Source organism: Somniosus microcephalus, chromosome 12 (assembly GCF_052327205.1).
Source record: "Somniosus microcephalus isolate GS21.2 chromosome 12, FLI_Smic_1.0, whole genome shotgun sequence".
NCBI lineage: Eukaryota > Metazoa > Chordata > Chondrichthyes > Squaliformes > Somniosidae > Somniosus > Somniosus microcephalus.
Genome location: NC_140998.1, coordinates 78,639,458 through 78,662,871, shown reverse-complemented (window position 1 = coordinate 78,662,871; position 23,414 = coordinate 78,639,458). Strand labels below are relative to the sequence as shown.

At 44.6% G+C, this 23,414-nt stretch overlaps 1 protein-coding gene across 1 annotated transcript in view; it reads left to right on the top strand.

The window, feature by feature from the left end:
* ero1a (endoplasmic reticulum oxidoreductase 1 alpha) overlaps window positions 1-23,414 on the top strand; it is a 59,156-nt gene that overhangs the window by 15,349 nt on the left and 20,393 nt on the right. Inside the window, exons 2-12 of the mRNA XM_086002307.1 lie at window positions 326-445; window positions 544-627; window positions 918-956; window positions 6,684-6,769; window positions 7,604-7,677; window positions 8,505-8,625; window positions 8,746-8,792; window positions 16,335-16,343; window positions 16,591-16,655; window positions 19,851-19,983; window positions 20,260-20,352. Coding sequence (XP_085858433.1) covers window positions 326-445; window positions 544-627; window positions 918-956; window positions 6,684-6,769; window positions 7,604-7,677; window positions 8,505-8,625; window positions 8,746-8,792; window positions 16,335-16,343; window positions 16,591-16,655; window positions 19,851-19,983; window positions 20,260-20,352 — 871 coding nt within the window. The remainder of the gene's footprint in view (window positions 1-325; window positions 446-543; window positions 628-917; window positions 957-6,683; window positions 6,770-7,603; window positions 7,678-8,504; window positions 8,626-8,745; window positions 8,793-16,334; window positions 16,344-16,590; window positions 16,656-19,850; window positions 19,984-20,259; window positions 20,353-23,414) is intronic.

Sequence of the window (23,414 nt, the reverse complement as noted above, 5' to 3'; positions counted from 1 at the left end):
GTTGGGCTGTATAGACCACCTTCTGACATTGAGGAAGGTCTGTGGATAGCATTGTAACTCCACTTCAGAGCAATTGCACAAGCACAACAAAGCATTAAGGCCGTAGCCATAGCAGTTCTGATGGTCTGGATAGACCACGTGGTCTTGGTGAAGTTAGGAGTCCTCTGCTGTTGTTGTGGTGGTGTAGCATCACTTTTGAGTGATTTTGTTCTGGAAAGCAAAGTGAGAAAAGTGGTCCATTATCTGGGCATTGACTGTACTTCAGAACTTTTGCAAGTTACAGGAAGTTGCAAAGGCTATAATCATTTAAAACCTTTAACTGTAGGTAACTGGATACCTTGATGACTGCACTTGTGATGTTGAAACTATTCAAGACTTTAACAACAAGAAGCTATTCCCCAAGTTGCAAGAACTCCTTGAAAGTGACTACTTCAGATATTTCAAGGTATGCTCTTTATATCTTCTTCAATGTTCCTATGTAAGACTTTTGGTTATTTAATGTGATTTTGACACTTGTTTAAACTGTTTCTATAACCTTTCCAGGTGAATTTAAAGAAGCCTTGTCCCTTCTGGTCAGATAATAGCCACTGTGGTCTGAAGGATTGCGCTGTTAAACCTTGTGAGCCAGTAAGATCATCATTTCTTAAAGTTTTTAAACCAAGTACCAAATAGAGGGAAAAGGGTATCGGGCTAAAGGTAAATTTGGAAAGGGGAAAAAAGTCAGGGAGTGACAATATCAGGGATATGCTGTGTAATTATTTATTAACCAAAGATTTTGGTAGTTTATAGAAAATAATTATAACCTAAAATAGGAACTAATTAGACAAATCTGAAATGGTTTCTCATGGGACATTCAAATGACACTTTTTTCCATTATAATTTATTTTACAAAATGCATTTGTATATCTTTTCTTCAGAATGAAGTACCAGCAGGAATTAGATCAGACAGTTTTAAGGTATGGTATTTGCAATAACTTCAGTTTTATTTCATGCTGTATTTGGTTGCTTTTAAAATTGTATAAATGAATTACTGCATAATTTAAAATACTTGTTTTCATTCAAAGTCTATTTTTACCCTAAAAATTGTGTTCTAAAACTGGATTAGGTATTCAATTATGGAGAATCTAAGGTAAATGCATTTGTTTTTGTACAGATTATGACTACCAGATTATCAAAGTATCTGCCAGGCATGGATTGTTTTAGTAAATGTCACGAATAATCAATAGGGCAGTATCCAGATGGGACCTCAATCACAAGGGCAAAGCTCGAGTATTTTGTTATATGCCAAATTGTTCTCCATTGGTTATGTACTGTACCATTTTGACTAGTTTTCAGAGCTGTAAATCCTAGGCAACAAATGTCTGTATTCAGAACTACCACAGATGGTTCAGTGACTAGTAGCAAATGTGAGCTATTGATAATGAGACTGGCACAGAGGTATTGTAGGGTTACTCATTTGTATTGTGATTGGAGTTTTGTTTGTTATAAAGAATAATGTTTGAAGTGCACACCTGTATGTGGTTGACCTTGTTCCAGCTGCCTTACAAGTACAAATACAAGCTGAGCTCTCTCTCACCTGTGATTCATCCTCTGACTATTATTTATTCTATCCATCCATTCATTCTGCTCCCATTTCACCTGACACCCCACTCCAAGATCCCTCCTCCTACTTTCCTACCCCTGAATCTGCCTCCAGTACTCCTACCCAGCACCCACCTCCCCCATGCTCCCACAACCTTCCCACCACTTCCATACTCCTGTCACACCCTCAACTCTCAGGTTACACCCTCAACTCTCAGATCCCAGCATCCTCTCTCACTATTGAGACCCATGTCCTGCCCCTCCATACTCCCACACACCCTTCCATCCCCCAACACTCAAATTACTGGACTATCCTCTCACCACTAAAAACAAATTCCTCTCCAGCACCTTTACATGCCTATCTATCTGAATCTGAAATATGTTCCCTACCTTCTTCCTGTGGATCAAGGACTTTTCTTTTTAAACATAGTTACACAAATAGTAATCAAGGCCACTGATTTACAGTTTCATAACAATGTAGATATAACAAGTTTAACCAGAAAATACTACTACTCCCATAATACTTTGTAATAAGTTTACTATATCAATGGCAACTCCAGTGTTAAAACACTGCTGATTGAAAAGTCTAGGCCTAATAGTCTTGAGAATCACTCACACTTCCTGTTAGGATAACACTTACTTTCTGTCATACTTTTTCTGTCGCCCTGGCCACGATTTCGCCAACCGAGGCGGGTCCAGGGCGGCTGGGGTCGCGGTCCCAGCCCGCTCTGTGACTTTATGTAGATTGGGCCTGTTAAGCCCGCCCTGCGGGATTCCCAGCCAATTAAGTGGAAGCAGGTCTGATGATGTCATTTGATGACACGTCATCAGCCCGTTTCCTTAAGGGGGCCATGTCCACATTCATTTTGACAGTTGTTCTGTCCGTGTTCGACAGCATTGAGGTGCTGCAAACACTGACAAGAACTGCACAGAGGAGCACAGTTGCACCCAAGCTCTCCCATGACTCCCTCCATATGCTTATGGAGAGAGTCACAGCACACAGGAAGGTTCTCTTCTCTTCCAAGGGTGGAAGAGACCTTCCCAGGAGATCAACGCAACCTGGTTGTACATTGCACAGGAGGGCAAAAGCAGGAATGTTGTCAGGAGTACCTGGCTGCAGTGGCGCAAACCTTTCAATGATCTGAGCAGATCACAAAACGTTACTGCCAAGCCACACTCGATCTCATCCCGCTGTGTCACTCATCACATCCACATCACTCTGCCTTCCCTACCCTACTCCTGCACATCCTTACTCACACCAACTTACCTTGCACCTCCACCCATCCCTCTCTATCTACATTATCACTTCCCCATCTCGCTAGCCACTCCTCACACTCGCCCTCAACCTACTGCAAGCATACAAACTAACAACATATAAGGGTAGGCACCTAGGTGGTTTAGCCAATGTTCATGTGAGGTTTCTGTTAATGTGTTGTCAAACATTGAAATCTATATTTTCAAGACTTTACCTTATTGGACAGATCTGTGCTCACCTTTGGAAGTGTCTTAGTGAGTTCCAGTGAATGTTGAGACATAACTTCCCCCTGCCCCCCCAATTGTGATGAGTGTGAAAGGAATGGCTTTGACATTGTAGGGATGCTTTATGGTGCTGGTGTGGGGTGGCGTCAACCTGACGCATCATGTGGCAGCCAGGGTGTACAGCATCAAGCGAAGTAAATCTGGCCATCCCAGGCAGCAATGTTGTCGGGTGCTGATGCCCTGTGTCCTCTGTAGCATCAGGTGATTGCAGAGAAGGTTGGTGTTGTTGGTGTGCCTGGTGATGTTGGTGTTGGGGCTGAATGTGGAGGGATTCAGAGGACCAAGGTGGATTTTTTTCAAGAGCACCGATGTTGCTGGAATAGATGGCAGCTGAAGTTGAGATGACAAAAGCGATCTGTCAATCATGAGAGAGCTTGCTCCAAGGAGGTGACAGTGGATAGCGAGTTTACTCCAAACACTTCCAAACTGCATACAGCTCAAAAGTGTCTTCCAACTCCAGAAGACTCAAGCTTCTGACATTTGAAAGTGGCCAGCTGTGAAATGGTCGCTTTCATACCACTTTTGCAGCTGTCACCTATTCACAGCAATGGGGAGACAGAGAACCCAATCTACTTACCTGACATGATCTCCGAACAACGTGAACCCCATTAAAAAAAGTGCTAAAATAGAAATAGGCTGGGAAAATAGTAGTTAACAAGCATTTAACTATCTTAAATGCCTCCCCCGCTGCTTGGTGTCGGGTCTGTTCTGAAATCGCAGACCCGACACTTTGGATACTTATATTGACAGTGGGTTGGGAACCCGCTTCCATCATTTTGATTTTGACAGCAGACCCACCTCCAAACCCACACTCTGAGTGCCGGCAAAATTCAGCCCGCTATTTCCATCATGTCTGTCTATAATTCTCCTGTCATGCTTAAGCTTCCTATATTTAACCCTACTTCTTCTCCTTACCTCCAACTGGCAGGCTCATTTTTCCCCTGTGACTCAATCCCTTTCTCGCAAGACTCCAAACTCACAACTTTCTTCATTGAAGTTTTTATGACTTTTCAAGCCTCCTCTCTCCCCCAACCCCCACGTTGGATCTGCTCAACAATAATTTCCTTGTCAAACGGAGCATCAACTCACCCTGTTGCTTACCTGCATTTGCTCTCTGATTTCACTGGGCTATTTGCCTGACCTCACCTGCTGTTACTTCTTGCTCAACTGCAGCCTCCACTTTCTACCTCTGCCAAAATACTGCCAGACCCCAAACCCTTGCACTGCTAGATGTCAATAACCACAGTAGTGCCAGAACCTACAACCCCTTCCCCACCCCTCAATTCACCTGATGCTTGGAGACCCTTCTCCAGTATTCCCGCAGTCTGGGACCGGCCCCCACTTCCCCAAGCTCCAATACTTGCAGACCCAAGAAGTCCCTTCCCATTGTTTCAGACATCATCACCCCCTCCAATGCCACTGCTCTCATACCCCAGGACCATCTGCCTGGTTCTGATTGACTGTCTCCCCCGCTATGCTCCCAGACCATGGGACACCCCCACACTTTTGCTTACTCCAGGACTCGGCTCCCAATGCTTCCAGATCCTGACATCTTTCCCCAGTCTGAACAGACTCCAGGAGCCTCTCTTCAGTGCTACTATGCCCTATGATCTCGCACAATTCTGACACCATCTGGGATTCACTTAACTGCTGTAGACCAGAGCCACTGTCTAAGGTTGCCATCTCCTAGAACCCAGCAAATCCCTATAATATTCCAAGGCACTTATAACCCTCCTCTTGGATCAGCCAATTTCCCCTATTTTTCTCTCTCTCTTTTTAGCTTGTTGCATAATCTGTAAAATGCATGTAAATTCTTTTTATAGCAATGTTTGGAAGCCATGAAAACCCTTGCATTACAATGAAAGACTTTTGCTTCCACTTCAGTCCTTACTTGTTAGTTTACACTTTGAGCTCTCAGTCTTTTATGTTATGTTTGTTTTGATCCCCGGTCTTTAGTGAGAAAATAGGAGATACTCCGATCAAGAAGGTAGTTTTTAGCTGTGTTCTTTAGTATAGGGAAAAGTGCTCAGTAACCTTAAGAAGCACCACTATTTTGATTTCCACACTGCATGAAACTCTAATTCTCTTGGTATCACCTCCCTTTTAGTGAAACGTTTCCAGTGTTTCAGGATTTGCTAAAATGTTCTGTGTTATAGTAAAACATGAGTCATGAAAATATTACATTATAACAGAGATCATGACCCGGATTTTGTGGTTGTATTGACGGTGAGTGCTCGCCATGTGAAACTGACGGCAATTTCTAGCATCTGCACATGTGCAGTTAAATGCAGAAATCCAGAAGTTGCTGTCAGTGATTCCCTGCTCCTCCACACACTGTTGAAGTCCCCACAGATGGCAATCTTTAGAAATCACTTCACTTGCTGACGTGAACTTCCCCTTTTATGCTGTAATATCGCTGTTAAAACCCTCCCATAAAAGTTAAGCCTTTTGAACGAGGTGTAACTGGGTTTTTAATAGCATACTAAGTCATAACTACTGAACAGCCCCTGAAAAACTAATTTTATATCTGTGGAATATCACATTTTTCCATTATGATAAAAAATCCATTGGTTTTTAATATAATAAAAATAATATTTTTATTAAGTTTATGATATTTCAGCTTCTACCTTAATCCCATGTGTATGTTCCAATCTTTATTTTGCTCTCTGTAAAATTTATAAAAGGTGAAGAATAATCAGTGCATTTTACTTCCCGGTTTGCTGTCTGAGAGAATTCTTCAATGTGATTGGCTGCTTAGCTTGCTTGATGAAATCACTGTTGCTGGACACTAGATATCCCCTAGATTTGGGGCAAGAATCAAACTAACATCAGGAAAGATGAAATCCATGCCACAGAGATCGCTTGATCTTTGTGAGCAGCTTTCTTCGAGGTCAGCGGCGAGCGCTGTCACTTCGCTGCTGACTGCAAAATCTGGGCCAATGTTCTGCACTTTTTTTTCTTGACTTACTGAATTTTAGGCTCATTTAAGGTGGGGAGAGCCTGTTTTCGTAAAAAAAAACTGATTTCACTTATCCTTATAACTAGAGGTGAGAGTATCTTTTTTTCTCACTAATCTTGGCTGGACTCCAATCCAGCTCACAGTGCTTAAATACTCTCGAACTCACTATACCATTGGTTCCCATACGTTTGGGCTCTTGTATCTATAGAAATTCCTTTTATCTTGCAGGAAAAATGACCTGCACAAAGATTATAGGAAGGAAAGTGATGTTAATCCACAAAGAAAAAGGGAAAAATACAGGAAAAACAAGGGGAGGTATCAGACTATAATCTAGGATGAACATTTCAGTTATAAATATTGTTACATTTTGTTCCCCTATATGCACAACTATAAGAACATGGGAAAATACAAAAATATTTTATTGTTGGTGTGTTTGTGAGCACATATATACAGTATATAGATCCATGATGAAAGGGAGAGAGGGGATATCGGAACAAATGATGTGTATGGGAAAAATTTCATGAGAGCATTCAGTATTACAGTTTCTGATACTATGGTGCATGTATAAAAATTGATTGACTAATGCAATTCTGTGACCTTCCAGTACACTGAGGAAGCAAATGTCATTTCCCAACATGACCGTGAATGTGAAAAGGCAGAGAAGCTTGGTGCTGTTAACAATTCTTTGAGGTAATTTGAATGACACACACAGCCAATTGACCTTAAATTCCACTCTCTCATTATATCACAGCTGTTTCATGTAGAAAATTTGTGCAGTCAGATCTAGAAATAACTAGCTGTGACATATTAGGGCAGATTTTAATCCTGCCCATCTGGTGGAAACTGGGAGGGTGGGCAGTTAAAATGGCTACAGCAACTTTCCTCCACCGATCCCACTGCCATCCCTTGGGTTGCAGTTTTGACCTGCAGGTGAGAGGGACATCTGCCGGAAAGCAGCAGAGTCCTTCTTTAAATATGCAGCGTGGGCTCCGATTATGTCATGGGGGCTTGGCTGCAACTTTAATCTGAGGCCTCATCAGGTCAACCTAGTGGCAAGAGGAGCCAAGGTCAGAAAAGGCCTAGAATATTATTTCTTTTGCGTCCTCCGGGCCCCACAAGGAAACCTTGGGTCTCTGCTGGCCCAGGCTTCCCTCCCCCTCCCCCGACCTAAATGCCCTCCCGACATCCTTCTGTATCATTTACCCGAGGGCCAGGGAACGTTTTTCTTTGGGTCCCAAGCAGCAGTCCCCTGCCACCCAAAATCCCGCTCCCGACTGCCAGCTAAAACCTCTGACTGGATTCAGGCAGGACGCGAGAGGGTCTATATAGATGACGCCTGGGAGTTCAAATCTCTCGAGCCTCATGCTACGGAGGGCCAGACAATTTGCATCCGCCTCAATCCATGCTCGCATGACTCTTGCCAGGGAGTTAAAATCAGGGCTATTATCTTCATCATCTGAGTGATTTCTACTAACCCAAACAATATTTGATCAATGATTTAAAAAAAAATCTTTAACCTTTCAGTGAAGAAACAAAACAAGCAGTGCTTGACTGGACCAGACATGACGACTCTGCAGACAACTTCTGTGAAGTTGATGGTGAGACCTCATCATTAACTTAAAATAAGTGATCACATTTATTCTCATAGAATCATAGAAAGTTACAGCACGGAAGGAGGCCATTTCAGCCCATTGTGTCCATGCCGGCGTTTACACAGGAGTGTCTGATACAGCTGGTTTTTGTGTGATGCACTGACACCATCAGCAAGTATTTACAATTTATATAATGTCCACAGTAGAGCTTCTAATGTAGTTGGTTAGCATAGGTGGTAGAACATATGCCACCAAATAGGATTGCTGCAGACTACTGTCCATGGGCTAGTTGTCACTCATGGCCAGTTATTCTCTACCAGTCCATAAACTGGAACACACTATGATGATAAAAGTCAGAAGCTTCATTCTGTGTAAGACCATGCAAGCTGCCTTAAGGCAGTTTTACAACAGAGAACCGCAGCTGACTGCAGACATGCAGTTGTCCCACTGGTTGCACTGTGGACCTGAAGAGAACTACAGACCCACAAAAATGTCCTGTGTTTGCATCTTGTAGCAATGTAGGCTTTATAATGACTTGGCAAAGCCCAGCAGTACTGCAGAGATTAGCATCCAACAAGAATGAAGGAGAATAGAGACCATTCTCCTGAGACAGGAACAGAGTAAGTGTATTAGTTCCCCAGCCATACCCTTCCAGGAACAAGTTGCATCTTTTGTTGACTGGTATTGATGGTATGTCACCAAGACATGTACAGGTCAAACTGTCCTGCCTTGAAGGTTGTATAGGGTTGCACATTGCCATTAAATTGTAGAGGAAACTGTTTTAAAATGGAAGTAAAATCAATTCCTGAATGAAATGCAACTTTGTTCCTCAGATGAACATTCTCCAGATGCTGATTATGTAGACCTGCTTCTCAACCCTGAACGTTACACAGGCTATAAAGGTCCAGAAGCGTGGAAAATCTGGAATAGTATCTATGAAGAAAACTGTTTTAAGTAAGTAATTCATCAATAGAACAAAGTGCTCCTGGTCCTTGTACAAACTACATTCAAATCATTAAATTGTATAATAGTGTCAAGAGTCTGTGCAATTATTTATTTCTTCCATCACTGTAGGCCAAACTCCATTAGAAGACCATTCAACCCACTGCTTCCTGGCAGAGGTGAGTTAACGACGTGATTTCTTTTTGTATTTAGAACAATTATTTTGGACAACTAGACTAACTATATTGGCCATAGAATTTATCAATCAACTGAAAAGTATTTCTCTACCAAATTTGTATTAGTGATGCTGTAGGAACTGGGGTTCCTAGCCGAAGATTTGAGATCGACTCAGAAAATCAAAAACAATAAAATTTAATGAACAAACGAAGCTGTACAGGAAACTGTAGGATACAATGCAAATAGGTAGGTCTGCTTGAAAGCCTCTCTGGAACCGCTAGAAGGTTCCGAGCTCAACTGCTAGCAGGTTCCGAGCTCAACTGCTAGCAGGTTCCGAGCTCTGACGTCATGACGCCATCACGTTCTTCCCGCCATTGAGAGATCACGTGACGGACGGCATGACGTCATCACGCGGAGTACAGGAAAGAAGCCCTAGTACAGTTAACAGATACATTAAAGGTGCAGCCCCCAGCTGTACTACATTGCTGTAAAAGGAATTATATACAATTGTCCGTAATCCTCTGGTGGTTCCACCACATGTGTCCCCCGAGAATTGCTTTTAACAGGGAAGGTAAGGCGAGAAGGGGGTCTGACGAGTCTGTCCGACCGACTGCGATACCCTGGCAGCTGGAACAGAGCGCTAGAAGATGAACTGGCCGTTGGCTGTGGTTGGGATGACGCCGCAGGCGGAGGAGAAGAAGAGTCCGGCTGTGGTCGACCCGGTGAGGCGGGCACTGGCGACTCGGCGGATGACTGTGGCTGTCCTGGACCGGCAGTCGACGGTGGATGACCACGACGAGGCGGCTGAGCGGTGACGACTGGTTCGCTCAGATCCAGATGCGCCGGTTTCAACCGGTCGATAGAGATGTGGTCAGGCTTACCGCCGACGTCGACTGTGAAGGACTTGTCACCCGACGAGATGACGTGGAACGGACTTGTGTAAGGCGGTTTGAGCGGGTTTTTGCGAGCATCCTGCCGAATGAACACGTATTCTGTGCTCTTAAGATCCACCGGGACATGGGAGCCTGTCCACCCAACTAGGCCCACGGAGACTAGCACGCAGTGCAGCTTTAAGGGACCTGTGGAATCTTTCACACAGACCGTTCGCCTGTGGATGGTAGGCGGTGGTACAATGAAGCTTGGTGCCCAAACCTTGAGCTACGGCGTTCCAAAGCTCAGAGGTAAATTGAGGCCCCCGGTCGGAGGAGATGTCAGCCGGTACCCCGAACCGAGCTACCCACGACGGGATGAAGGCTCTGGAGACGTCTGCCGCTGTGGTGGCAACCAAAGGAATTGCCTCTGGCCACTTGGTGGTGCGGTCTACCACGGTGAGGAGGTGAGTGTACCCGCGAGAGGAAGGGAGAGGACCAACCAGGTCCACGTGCACATGGTCGAATCAACGCTCCGGAACCGGAAAAGTGGCGACTGGGGCCTTAACATGGCGTTGTATCTTGGACTTCTGGCAAATCACGCAGGTATTGGTCCAGTCACGGACGTCGAGATGCATGCCCTTCCAGACGAATTTCTTTGCCATGAGTCATTGTGACGCTCTCATGCCAGGGTGTGACAACCCGTGGATAGTGTTGAAAATTCTCCTGCGCCATTCGACTGACATGATTGGACGTGGGACGCCCATCGAGATGTCACACAGGAGTGTGGTCCCTGCGGCCTGGAAACTGACATCAGCCACTTGTAAGCTGGAAGGTGCGGTCCGGTATGCCTGCACTTCAGGGTCTGCCTTCTGTTCTTTTGCCAAACCAACATAGTCGACTCCCAGGTGTACTGCGTGGAGCTGGGCGCAGGAGAGACAATCCGCCACCAGGTTGTCTTTGCCCGAGACATGTTGCATGTCGGTTGTAAATTCAGATGTGTACATAAGATGACGTCGTTGCCATGCCGACCATGGTTCCGCTGTCTTGGCCATCGCAAAAGTAAGTGGCTTGTGTTCTACAAAAGCCATGAATGGGCGTCCTTCCAGTAGGAAGCGAAAATGGCAAATGGCCAGAAACAATGCCAACAACTCCCTATCAAAAGTACTATACTTGCGTTCGTTCTTCCGCAATTGGCGGCTGAAGAAAGCCAGTGGTTGCCATGTGCCGTCGACCCACTGCTCCTGTACTGCCCCGATGGCATAATCAGATGTGTCAGTGGTAAGGGCAATGGTTGCGCCCGGAAGGGGATGTGCCAACATGGTCGCAGCAGCCAAAGCGTTCTTAGTGTCGAGGAAAGCCTGGTCCATCTGGGGTGTCCAATCGATCGGGTCTTTGCCCGATTTACCTCTGAGGGCCTCGTACAAAGGTTACATCAACAATGCCTCCTTGGGGACGAACCGATGATAAAAATTGACCATTCCCAGAAATTCCTGGAGGGCCCTGATGGTCTGAGGAAGAGGGAACGAGGTGACTGCTTCCACCTTCGTGGCCAGTGGGACGGCGCCTTCTGAGGTGATTCTGTGTCCCAGGAAATCAATGCTGTGCAACCCAACCTGGCACTTGGCCGGGTTGATAATAAGGCCATGTTGGCTGAGACGAGAAAAAAGGGTACGCAAGTGCGTAATGTGTTCTTTCGTGCTGTTACTGGCAATAAGGATGTCGTCTAGGTAGACGAAGATGAACGGCAGATCACGCAACACGGAATCCATGAGACGTTGGAAGGCTTGTGCTGCATTCTTCAGCCCAAACGGCATATGAAGGAACTCAAAGAGCCCAAAAGGTGTGATGACGGCAGTTTTGGGGACGTCCTGAGGATGCACGGGCACTTGATGATAGCCTCGGACGAGGTCTACTTTGGAAAAGATGGAATTCCCTGTCAGATGGGCCGAAAAATCCTGAATGTGAGGAATTGGGTACCAATCCGGTGTGGTAGCCTCATTCAGGCGTCTGTAGTCGCCGCATGGTCGCCATCCGCCGCCCGGCTTAGGAACAATGTGTAATGGCGAGGACCAAGGACTATTCGAACGTCGAATAATATCCAGGCGTTCCATTATATGGAACTCCGCCTTGGCGGCCACGAGTTTACCGGGTTCCAGCCTTCGAGCTCTCGCATAAACGGGGAATCCTGTCGTGGTAATGTGGTGCACCACACCATGCCTCGCGACTGAAGAAGAAAATGTGGGCCTGGTGAGCTCGGGGAACTCACTGAGAAGACGAGAGAACTCATTTGGAGATGGGACTGCACAGGCAACTGACCAAGACATCGCGGTGCTTCGGTGGCAGGGGACCGAGTGAAAAGTGGAGGCACTGATTAGCCGGCAGTGTCGGACGCCGACGAAAAACCCGTTTGCGCAGAAGAAATCTGCCCCCAGGATGGCCTGTGAGACTTTCGCCGTGATGAACTCCCAAACAAAACGTTGGCCGCCAAAACTCAACTGGACCCTACGCTTTCTGAACGTGCGAATGGCCGCACCATTGGCTGCCTCGAGGGGGTACCTTGACCGCCGGATTGAAGATCTAGCTTCGATGCTGGTAGGATACTGCACTGGGAGCCAGTATCACAGAGAAAACGTCACCCTGACAGGGAGTCTGTAATGTATAGGAGTTTCCCTGCGGACCCGACGGCCATCGCAACTCCAGCGCGTCCCTTAGGCCTTATTGATCTTCTCAGAAACCGCTGGTTTGAGGTAGGTTTTTTTTTGGGTGAGAAACTGCAGGGCGGACGGCAATTTCAGGCCTTCGCGCCGAAACGAGCATGGTATGCACACCAGCCTGCAGGGGGAAGAGTCGGATTCGCTCTTGTGGGGGATGGGCGCCTCGTGGCCGCACAAGATTGTTGTGAGACGGTGAATATTTTATCCGCTTCCGCGGCGAGTTCAGCACAATCCGTGATCGCGGAATTGGCCAAGGCTGTCTGTACTGGCTCTGGTAGTTGACAGAAAAACAGCTCACGGAACAGAAAACATTGCGATTCTGAGCCCAAAAGCGTGAGCATTTGGCTCATGAGCTCTGAGGGTTTTGAGTCCCTGAGGCCGGGCATGGAGATAAGTCTGCGAGCGCGCTCCGACTTGGACAGACCAAAAATCTGCAGTAAACGTGCTTTTAAAGCTTCATACTTGCCATCGTTCGGTGGACTCTAGAGGAGGCTGACGACCCGCGAGGCCGTGGCGCTGTCGAGGGCGAAGACCACGTAATAATAACGGGTCGAATCCGCTGCTACTCCCCGGATTGCAAATTGGGCTTCCGCCTGGAAAAACCACGCGGCCGGTTGTTGCTCCCAAAATTGCGGCAGTTTGAGGGTGACGGCGTTCATGTCCATGATGTAACTTCAACGAAAATTGTTCGAAGAAATCGGGGCCACCAATGTAGGAACTGGGGTTCCTAGCCGAAGAATTGAGATCGACTCAGAAAATCAAAAACAATAAAATTTAGTGAACAAACGAAGCTGTACAGGAAACTGTAAGATACAATGCAAATAGGTCTGGTCTGCTTGAAAGCCTCTCTGGAACTGCTAGAAGGTTCCGAGCTCAACTGCTAGCAGGTTCCGAGCTCAACTGCTAGAAGGTTCCGAGCTCAACTGCTAGAAGGTTCCGAGCTCAACTGCTAGAAGGTTCCGAGCTCTGTCGTCATGACGTCATCACGTTCTTCCCGGCCGTTGAGAGATCACGTGACGGACGGCATGACGTCATCACGCGGAGTACAGGAAAGAAGCCCTAGTACAGTTAACAGATACATTAAAGGTGCAGCCCCCAACTGTACTACATTGCTGTAAAAGGAATTATATACAATTGTCCGTAATCCTCTGGTGGTTCTGCCACAATGCCACAATTGTTAATTTTTCAGTGAGGAGATCATAGAGTGCCACAATTGTTAATCTTTTCAGTGAGTAGGTCATAGAGTGAGAACATGGTTTTTTTGAGACGTCATCAGCACAAAACTGAATGCAACTATCCAATTCAGTTATATATACATTTATTTATAAAAAGCAGGCGAGATTATAAAATAATAATCTAAGCTGGGTTAGTGTGAGGTTTCTCACTTTAGATCTGAGAAAGACATATTGGAATATTTTCTTAATGGTGAGAGACTAGGAGCTGTGGAGGAGCAAAGGGATTTAGGTGACCCTGTACACACATCCCTAAAAGCTAGCGCACAGGTACAAAAAGTATTTTGGAATGTTGGCCTTTCTCTCAAGGTGGGGTGGGGTGGAATCCAAAGTGAAGAGGTGATGACCCCATCTGGATTACTGCATTCAGTTTTGAGCACAGAACCTCAGGAAAGATGTATTGGCCGTGGAAAGGGTACAGCGCAGATTCACCAGAATCACCAAGGTTTAAGGGGTGAAATTATGAGGACAGGTTACACAAACTTGGATCGTATTCCCTTAAGTTTAGAAGGTTGAGGTGTGATCTAATTGAGGTATTTAAAATGATTAAAGGATTCACTGGGGTAGATATAGAGAAACTATATTCTCTGGTGGGGGAATCCAGAACGAGAGAGCATAATGTTAAAATTAGAGCCAGGCCAGTTATGAACTAAATGAGGAAGCACCTTTTCACACAAAAGGTTAGAGGGAATATGGAACGATCCCCCTCAAAATGCTGTGGGTGCTGGGTCAATTGAAATTTAAGGCGAGAGCGACAGATTTTTGACAGGTAGGGTTATCAAGGGATATGCAACAAATGGAGTTCAGGTGACGTTCAGCCATGATGTAATTGAATGGCGGAACAGGCTCGAGGGGCTGAATGGCCTACTCCTGTTCCTATGTTCAGCTTGTACTAGAGAGAGGGCAGAGATGCTCAAGTATTTTGCATCAGTTTTTATAGGGAGTGTAAAGGTGTAACTGTAAGAATATCTGAAGAAGTTGGTGGAAGACTCACTACTGGAGATTAATATAGCAACCTTTGCATATTTAAGATAATGGGACTGATATTGAAAAGTAATCAGGCCCTTATTGTCTGCATTCCAGAATACTGAAGGGGGTTGAGGAGGAGATAGCAGAGGCAACAACCATAATTTTCCCAAACCATTTGGAAATTGGGATTATCCCAAAGGGCTGGAGGGTGGCAAATTTCAAAACTGGATAGGATAAACCAGTAAATTATTAGCAATTTTTCTTATTTTTGGTACAAAGAAGGAAAAATAAAAGCTGGGAATCTGGTACAAAAACAGAAATAGAAGAAACAAGTTAAAGCTTTGGGAGGAACCCATCATCAGTACTGAAATCTTTCAGTTATCAAGACAAAAGCAATCCAATGGATTTACATGTAGATTTTCAGAAGGCATTTGATAAAGTGCAACAAAAGAGATTTGTTGTGAAAATGAAAGCATGTGGTCTATATAGGGAATGCAGCGGTACGGATAGAGGGATGGCCAGGACAGAAAGCACACAATAGACTAAATGGATGTTTTTCAGATTGGTGAAATGTAGATAATTGTGTGCCCCACCAATCTGTACTGGGACCTCTTGTTTACTCGTAATCTAAAGAATTTGAATGTCAGCACAAGAGGATTGATAACTAAATTTGCTGTTGATACCAAATTATGAGGCATGGCAAACTGAAGAAAATGCATGAGACTAGAGGAAGACAAGACACATTACTGGAATGAACTGATAGATGATAGAAGCAGTTCAAGGGAGAAAAATGTGAATGACTACATTTTGGGGAAAAAGGACATTGACAAGAAGAATGCCCTAAATACCAAGGAATAGAGATCTAAGGGTACAGATTATATAGAAACATAGAAGATAGGAGCAGGAGTGGGCCATTCGGCCCCTCGAGCCTGGTCCGCCATTCAATGCGATCATGGCTGATCATCCAAATTCAGTACCCTGTCCCTGCTTTCTCCCCATACCCCTTGATAGACCCTTAAAGGTGGAAATGCAGGTAGAAAAGATTATAAAGGGAAATTGGATTTGGGGATATTTTATTTATATACGGGACAATGAATACAACAGCAAAAAAAAACTTAATGTTGAATTTGTGCAAGATATTGATTAGGCCACAGATGCAATTATGTATACAGTTCTGGCCACTCCATTATAAGAAGTCATGGAAAAAGTGCAGCAATGAATCATAAAAAAAATACCACGAATGAAGAGTTATAGTTATGAAGGCTCTCAATTTCAGTGATTTTTTTCACTGGAAGAGAAAAAGTTAGAGGTGGGAATCTAAAAGAGCATTTCAAAATTATGGAATGTTTTGAGTGAAAATAGCAAATTGATAACAAGGAGATATTGACTTGGAATTATCATGAAGAATGAAGGAATTAGAACATGGAATGTTTTACCACAAGTGGCTAAATAATTTAAAAGGCAATTGAATGAGACAGAGACATGGGATTAGAGTACATATCTCTAGCACAGGCACAGGTACAATGAGCTGAATGGGTTCCTTTTGTGCTATTGATTTATATTATTCCCTGAAATAGATGGCTGTCTTGTAATTGCATGCCAATATCTATTATTCTATACATAAATATAGAGATGAGGATGAATGCTGCATTTTGGTTTGTATTCGGAAATCAGATCTACATTTATTGTTGCAATGTAAGGGAATTAATTAAAGAAGGTTTGACAGTCTTTTGAATTGGTATATTCTTCTTTTGCAGGTGATGAAGGTAATTCCTCTTACTCCATCTTGGAGGACACAGCTATTGGCTTCGGTCTGCAGTTCAGGACTGCTTTTACATTGTAGTGAAATTCGGACTTTGTGGACCGCAACACCTTTGCATCTCCAAAAAAATAAGACCACAATTTACTTTAAAACTGAAATACACACATCTCATAATGTGGATTGTAAAATGTCACCAGTCCTTATTTATGATTAATGATTTTTTCAGCTGATCTTAGTATTTACTGTTGTAGCTTTAAGTATGTATTGTACTCAAAACAACAAAAAAGCAGCACAGAAGGAGGCCAAATGGTCCTTGGTACTTGTTCAAGTGTGGGGCAACTTCCACAAAAGGCAATTTTTGGAGTTGGTGGCATTTAAATAATTCTACATCATATATAATGCTATAGTGTAGTACAGTTCTCTAATCTTTGTAGTACTCCTCACTATAGACTGAGCTTTGACAACGAAATGGAAATTGGTACATAATTTCACATTGCAGGATATCTTCGTTACTTAAATGGTTAACTATCTTTGAGAGGAAATGCTTGGTATAATAAAAAAAACTCCTAAGTTGTACCTATTGAGTCATGTTACCTATGGAAATATGTCATCAGGTTTCAGTAGTTTGTATACATTGTGCAATGTTTCCAAGGCTTTTTATATAAATCATGGGAATACTGACTCCGCTTGCATTAACGACAAAGCTAAAAGCATAAAGTATAAAGTAAGAGAGAATTATGAAAGTGGTATGAGATTTAATAGCAATATCAGCAAAGGCAAATCCATTATCCACAGAGAATAAAATCACATTTGTTTTTCCAAAGCAATTGTGTTTACAATATTGAAGGCTTTGATATATTGGCAACATCTTTCAACTGCCACATCAGACACTAATAGTACAAGCAGCAACTCCGATACTGCTCACTCTGGAAAGCTGTAAGAGACGTTACACAGTCCACAACATCTGTAAGTCAGTAATTCTCTGCCCTCTTAGAATTCAATCCAGCAGATGCACAGAACAGGTGCTACTTTAATGGGCCAGAAATTCGCGGCCAAAGGCGTGAGTGCGCTCGGGGTACTCATGCATCTGGCCGTTGGAAATGCTGGCGTTCAGCATGAACAGCGCATGCGGGGAACGCCGGCATTTCCAGACCTCGAGCGCGTGCGACTGCACAGGCAGCGCTTGCGCAGTGAACTTCGTAGATTTCATTCATGAAATCCGTGAGGGTAAGTCCTCAGAAGTTACACTTGAAAAAAGCAAGTGTAAAGTGGTTCATTGGCTGCGGAGGAAGAAACATTTTATCATGGAGCTTCTGAAATGCAATATTTTTGTTTGGGAAAGGGAGGGAAGTTACTTTAAGAAATTTTAAGTAAGTTTTAAAGTTAAAATTTTTTTTTTTTTAAAAAGGGTTTTCAGAACGGTAGGTAGAAGGAGCAATTGTGGCTGTGTGAATGGAATGTGAGAATGAGTTATGTATGTATGTCCACATATATTCCTTTACGTATATGTATGTATGTTTTATATTCCTTTACTAATGTGTATGAATGTATGTTTTTAATTATGATTTTCCAATAAGTTACTTTCTCTGAAAGTCATAATTAAATAATACATTCATACACATAAGTAAAGGAATATATACATAACACGCAAAGGAATATATACAGACATACATACTTTCAGAAGCTCCACGATAAGAAATATCTTCCTCCGCAGCCTCTGGAGCAACTGTACCCATGCTTTTTTCATGTGTAAGTTGTAATGACTTGACCTCACTGAAAGCATTAATGAAAGCGGCGAATTATACTGCGCACGCGCTGCCTGTGCAGTCGCACGCGTTCTGCCTCTGAACCCCTTCGTTCAGAGGACAGGAAATGCCGGTTTTCCCCACATGCACTGTGCATGTTGAAAACCGGCATTTCATCCAGCCAGATGCGTAAGTACCCCGACCGTACTCGCGCATTTGGAAGGGAATTACTGGGCCAACATTTTACATGTCAATAAAATGAAAAATTTAACAATTGCACGACTTGCCCCCTCGCATCTGCGACTGAGGGTCCAAGGAGGTGCATTGCGCAAGAGGTCATCATCGTACGTATCCTCACACTGTTCCCTTTGGGGAACTGTATGAAGTGGTGGAAGGATTTATGGCCGTGATTAACGCTCATTCCGTGACCGTAACCATCTTTGAACCAGCCATTAGGGTGGTTAGTCCTATGGCGGGAGGGTTTTACGGGCTCCCACAACCCATCTGAGGGGGGGGGGGGCCACCAACACCCACGGACGCAAGTATCCCGCTGGATGTCCACCCAGAATTTAAAGTTGGAGCTCCGACTCCACTTGCCGGGACTGTCTGGAGTGGGGTTCAAAACCCTACTCCTTCTGGCCCAGCGGCGGGGATGCTTACTGCTACGCAAAAGGCCCACTCCGCACAAAAGGTGACACCCATACGTTTCCTGCGCCTTTTCCCTCCCCGTGACTGGAGCCCTATGCTGCCATTTCACGTTGCTAATCGGATTGGGCGTTTGTCATAGCGGTAGGATCCCCGCCGCTGGGCCAGATCAGGGTAGGGTTTCGAACCCCGCTCCAGACAGTCCCGGCAAGTGGAGTCGGAGCTCCGGCTCTAAATTCTGGGTTGACATCCAGTGGGATATTTGTGGGTGTGGGTGGCCCCCCCTCCTTGTATAGCTTGTGGGAGCCCGTAAAACCCTCCCGCCATAGGACTAACCGCCCTAATGGCTGGTTCAAAGATGGTTACGGTCACGGAATGAGCGTTAATCATGGCCATAAATCCTTCCACCACTTCATACAGTTCCCCAAAGGGAACAGTGTGAAGACACGTATGACGACGACATTGCTAAATAAATAAATGGAATGAAAAAAATTCTTTTAGGGCTTTTAAAAGTCTTTAAATTGCTTTAATTCTCTTTAAAACTACTTCAGATTACTCAAAATAATGTAAACATTTTAAAAAGTTTATAAAAGTTACCAAAATCTTCAAAAAACTTCCAAAAACCTATTTAAACTGCTGCTTTGCATGTAAAAATGCTTAGCAGTTTGACAGAAACATTGGGGGCGTGTCCAGTGAAACTGAGACCTCAAGGGGCGTGTCTCACTTGCACTGCACGCTCCTGGCTTCGCGCTGGCTGCACTCCTGGGCGGCGTGACGTCATACGCTGCCCGGGATTATTCTTCTGGAAACACCAATTCCAGGCGTCCCTGGAGCTGATCGGCAGTAGCGCGGGGTAAGTGCAGAAACGGGGCTGCAAGCCCCGTTCACCAATTTCTGGCCCAATATCACCACACTAAGGTACTCCACTGGATTAGCAGTGCAGTTTAAAAATCAACTCTAGTGCCATTACTGGCAAGGTTTATTCAGTGGCCATTTTAGAATCCTATTTCCAGGGGTAAATTTCTTTACCAGCGTGATTTTTTTGGGGGGGCAGGGGGTCGGGAAGGAAAGTTATATCGCTTTTCCATCTTTCTGGATTTAGCCCAATATGTAATTCATAGTGCAAGTGGGATCTTTGTTATGACTGGAGTACCTTCGCTTTTACACTTGTACTAAAAATCAAACCACATTTAAGTATTTTACTTAGACTGAATTTTTTCCAAACAGGTGGAACTTTCTATAGCTGGCTGCAAGGTAATTGCATCTTCATATTTTCAGCTTACTTGACTCCTTAATGTACAATAATGCTTTTGCATTACATTAATAGATAAAACTGCACCAATTTATTTTCCTGAGAAACCTGTGTTCAAACCCTTGTAGGACAAAAATACAACTGTTTAAGATGTATCAATCTAATTTTTAAAAATAGAATTACTGGGGTTTCAGTAGTTTAACTATAGAATACAAGTTAGAACAGAAATCTATATACCAATTATTGTAAGAGAATGAAACTAAAACTTTCTATTTCAGGGTTGTGTCTAGAGAAGAGATCATTCTATCGAACAATTTCAGGTCTGCATACCAGCATCAACATCCATCTTAGTGCACGGTATCTATTACGAGGTATGTACAGAAACTCTTTACCGTTCCATTCCATGTGTTTTTTTTAAAATAGCCTCTAATCAAGGATGACAATGTGCTAAATGTTGAATGTTCTACCTGAAGCACCTAATTAACCCTTAAACCACTGGTGTTGGTGAAATAGGAGATCCTCCTTGGCCAGCCAGTTTTGGAAGATATCAGGGCTTGCATGATGATGCCGAAATAAATATATTTCACAGTTCTGAAGTGGCCCTTATCAAAGTTACGAATGACATCCTACATGACTGGAACCATGGAAAACTATCCCTCCTCATCCTGTCTGCAGCCTTTGATGCCGTTGACCACACCATTCTCCCCCATTGTCCTGCTGGGTGGGACTGCCCTTGCCTGGTTCCATTCTTATCTATCCAGTTGTAGCCAGAGAATCACCTGGAATGGGTTCGCCTCCCACTCCCACACGTTACATCTGGAGTCCCTCAAGGATCTATTCCTGGCCCCCTCCTATTTCTCAGCTACATGCTGCCCCTTGGCAACATCATCCGAAAACACATCCGGTTCCACATGTACGCTGATGACACCCAGCTCTACCTCACCAACATCTCTCGCAACCCCTCCACTGCCTCCGATTTGTCACTCTGCTTGTCTGACATCCAGTAATGGATGAGACGAAATTTCCTCCAACTAAATATCGGGAAGACTGAAGCCATTGAAGTGTCAGCTGTGGCTCAGTGGTTGGCAAACTCGCCTCTGAGTCCAAAGGTTTGTGGGTTCAAGTCCCACTCCAGAGACTTGAGCACAAAAATCTAGGCTGACATTCCAGTGCAGTGCTGAGGGAGTGCTGCACTGTCGGTGGTGCTGTCTTTCGGATAAGATGTTAAACCGAGGCCCTGTTTGCTCTCTCAAGTAGATGTAAAAGATCCCATGGCACTATTTCAAAGAAGAGCAGGGGAGTTATCCCCAGTGTCCTGGCCAATATCTATCCCTCAACATAACAAAAAAAAAGATTATCAGGTCATTATCACATTGCTGTTTGTGGGAGCTTGCTGTGCACAATTGCCGCGTTCCCTACATTACAACAGTGACTACATTGCAAAAGTACTTCATTGGCTGTAAAGCGCTTTGGGACGTCCTGAGGTCACAAAAGGTGCTTTATAAATGCAAGTCTTTCTTTCATTGTCTTCAGTCCCCGCCACAAACTCCGTTCCCTAGCCGCAGACTCCATCCCTCTCCCTGGCAACGGTCTGAGGTTGAATCAGACCGTTCGCAACCTTGGTCGTATTTGACCCCAAGATGAGCTTCTGACCACATATCTCCTCCATCACCAAGACCGCCTACTTCCACCTCCGTAACATCGCCGGAGTCCGCCCTTGCCTCAGCTCATCATCTACTGAAACCCTCATCCATGCCTTTGCAACCTCTACACTTGACTGTTCCAATGTTCTCCTGGCAGGCCTTCCATCTTCCACCCTACATAAACTTAAGCTCATCCAAAACTATGCTGCCCGTATCCTAATGCACACCAAGTCCGGTTCACCTGTCTCCTCTGTAAAGTCTGTGGGTTGTTTAGTTAATTAATACACAGACTCCAAGAGTAACTTAAAACAGGACTTTACTATTCGAAGGTCAGGGCGAATCTGCCCAATAAATCCTGACACAGCACTTATATACCAGTATGGTCACCGTCGGTATTACAGTATACAGAAGCCAACAAAGTAGTGCAACACCTAAAGTAGTTCTCTTAAAGGTGGACGGTTACATACAATAGTTCTCTTAAAGGTAGACGGGTACATACACTACAATCCTCCCTTTTTAGCTTACAACATACTGATTCCCCATTAAACATACATTATAACATATATACAACTTTATGCAAGACAGTTCACAGATTCAGTCTCTCTGGAGGTTTCCGGACTCTGTCCGGATAACGCCTCGGTGGTGTCGTAACACCCGGCGGGGTAGTAGGTGCTTCTGGCAAGGTCAATTCGGCTTGAAGGACAGTGTCAGGTTCATCTGATTCCAGTATTACCAGATCGGAGGTAGGTATTCTGGGTATCTCTGTCTCAACATTAACCGGGTAAGGTGGTGGAGTAGGTTGGCCATTTGTGGCTGACCCTATGATCTGGTCAACATGGCGCCTTATTATATTGTCCCCAATGTCCACCGTATACATCAACGGCCCTAGCCTTTTTCCAATAGTTCCAGGCTGCCATTTCTCAGTACGGTAGTCCCGGGCCAAAACTTGTTGACCTATCTGAAAAGATCTAGTTGGCCTTTCATTCATGCCCTGGAATTGCCGGTTTTCTACGTCCCTTCTGACGTTTGGCTTAAGCAAATCCAGCCGGCATCTTAGTCGTCTATTAAAAAACATCATGGCGGGAGTTTGATTTGTGACCGCATGTGTTGCATTCCTGTACGCCAACAAGAAGCTATCCACCTTATGTTGTAAGTTAATGGCTTCATTACCCATGGCCTTTATGGCCTTCTTGAAGGTCTGGACAAACCTTTCAGCCAATCCATTGGAGGCGGGATGGTATGGGGCTGACGTGTAGTGCTTAACCCCATTGCTCTTTAAGAATTTCTTGAATTCTTCGGACACAAATTGCGGTCCATTATCAGAACAGATCTGTTCCGGCAGCCCATTCCTAGCAAACATGGTCCTTAACACTGTGATGGTTTTTTCCGTGGTGGTGGTGGACATCTTTATTACCTCCGGCCACTTGGAGTGTGCATCCACCGCTATTAGAAACATTGAGTCCATAAATGGACCAGCAAAGTCGATGTGTACCCTTTGCCAAGGAGATGAGGGCCACTCCCATGGATGCAGAGGAGCCTGTGGTGGCGCGTTTTGGACCTTCTGGCATCCTAGACAGCTCTTAGTGATTTCTTCGATGTCCCCATCAATGCCTGGCCACCACACAAACGCTCTTGCTAGGTTCTTCATTTTCACTCCACCCAGATGTCCCTCGTGCAGCTCCTTTAACACCTTCTGTTGAAGTTTGGGTGGAATCACCACTCTAGATCCACACATCAGGGTTCCTCGACACACTGACAGCTGTTCTTTTCTCTGCGAAAATGCTGGCAGC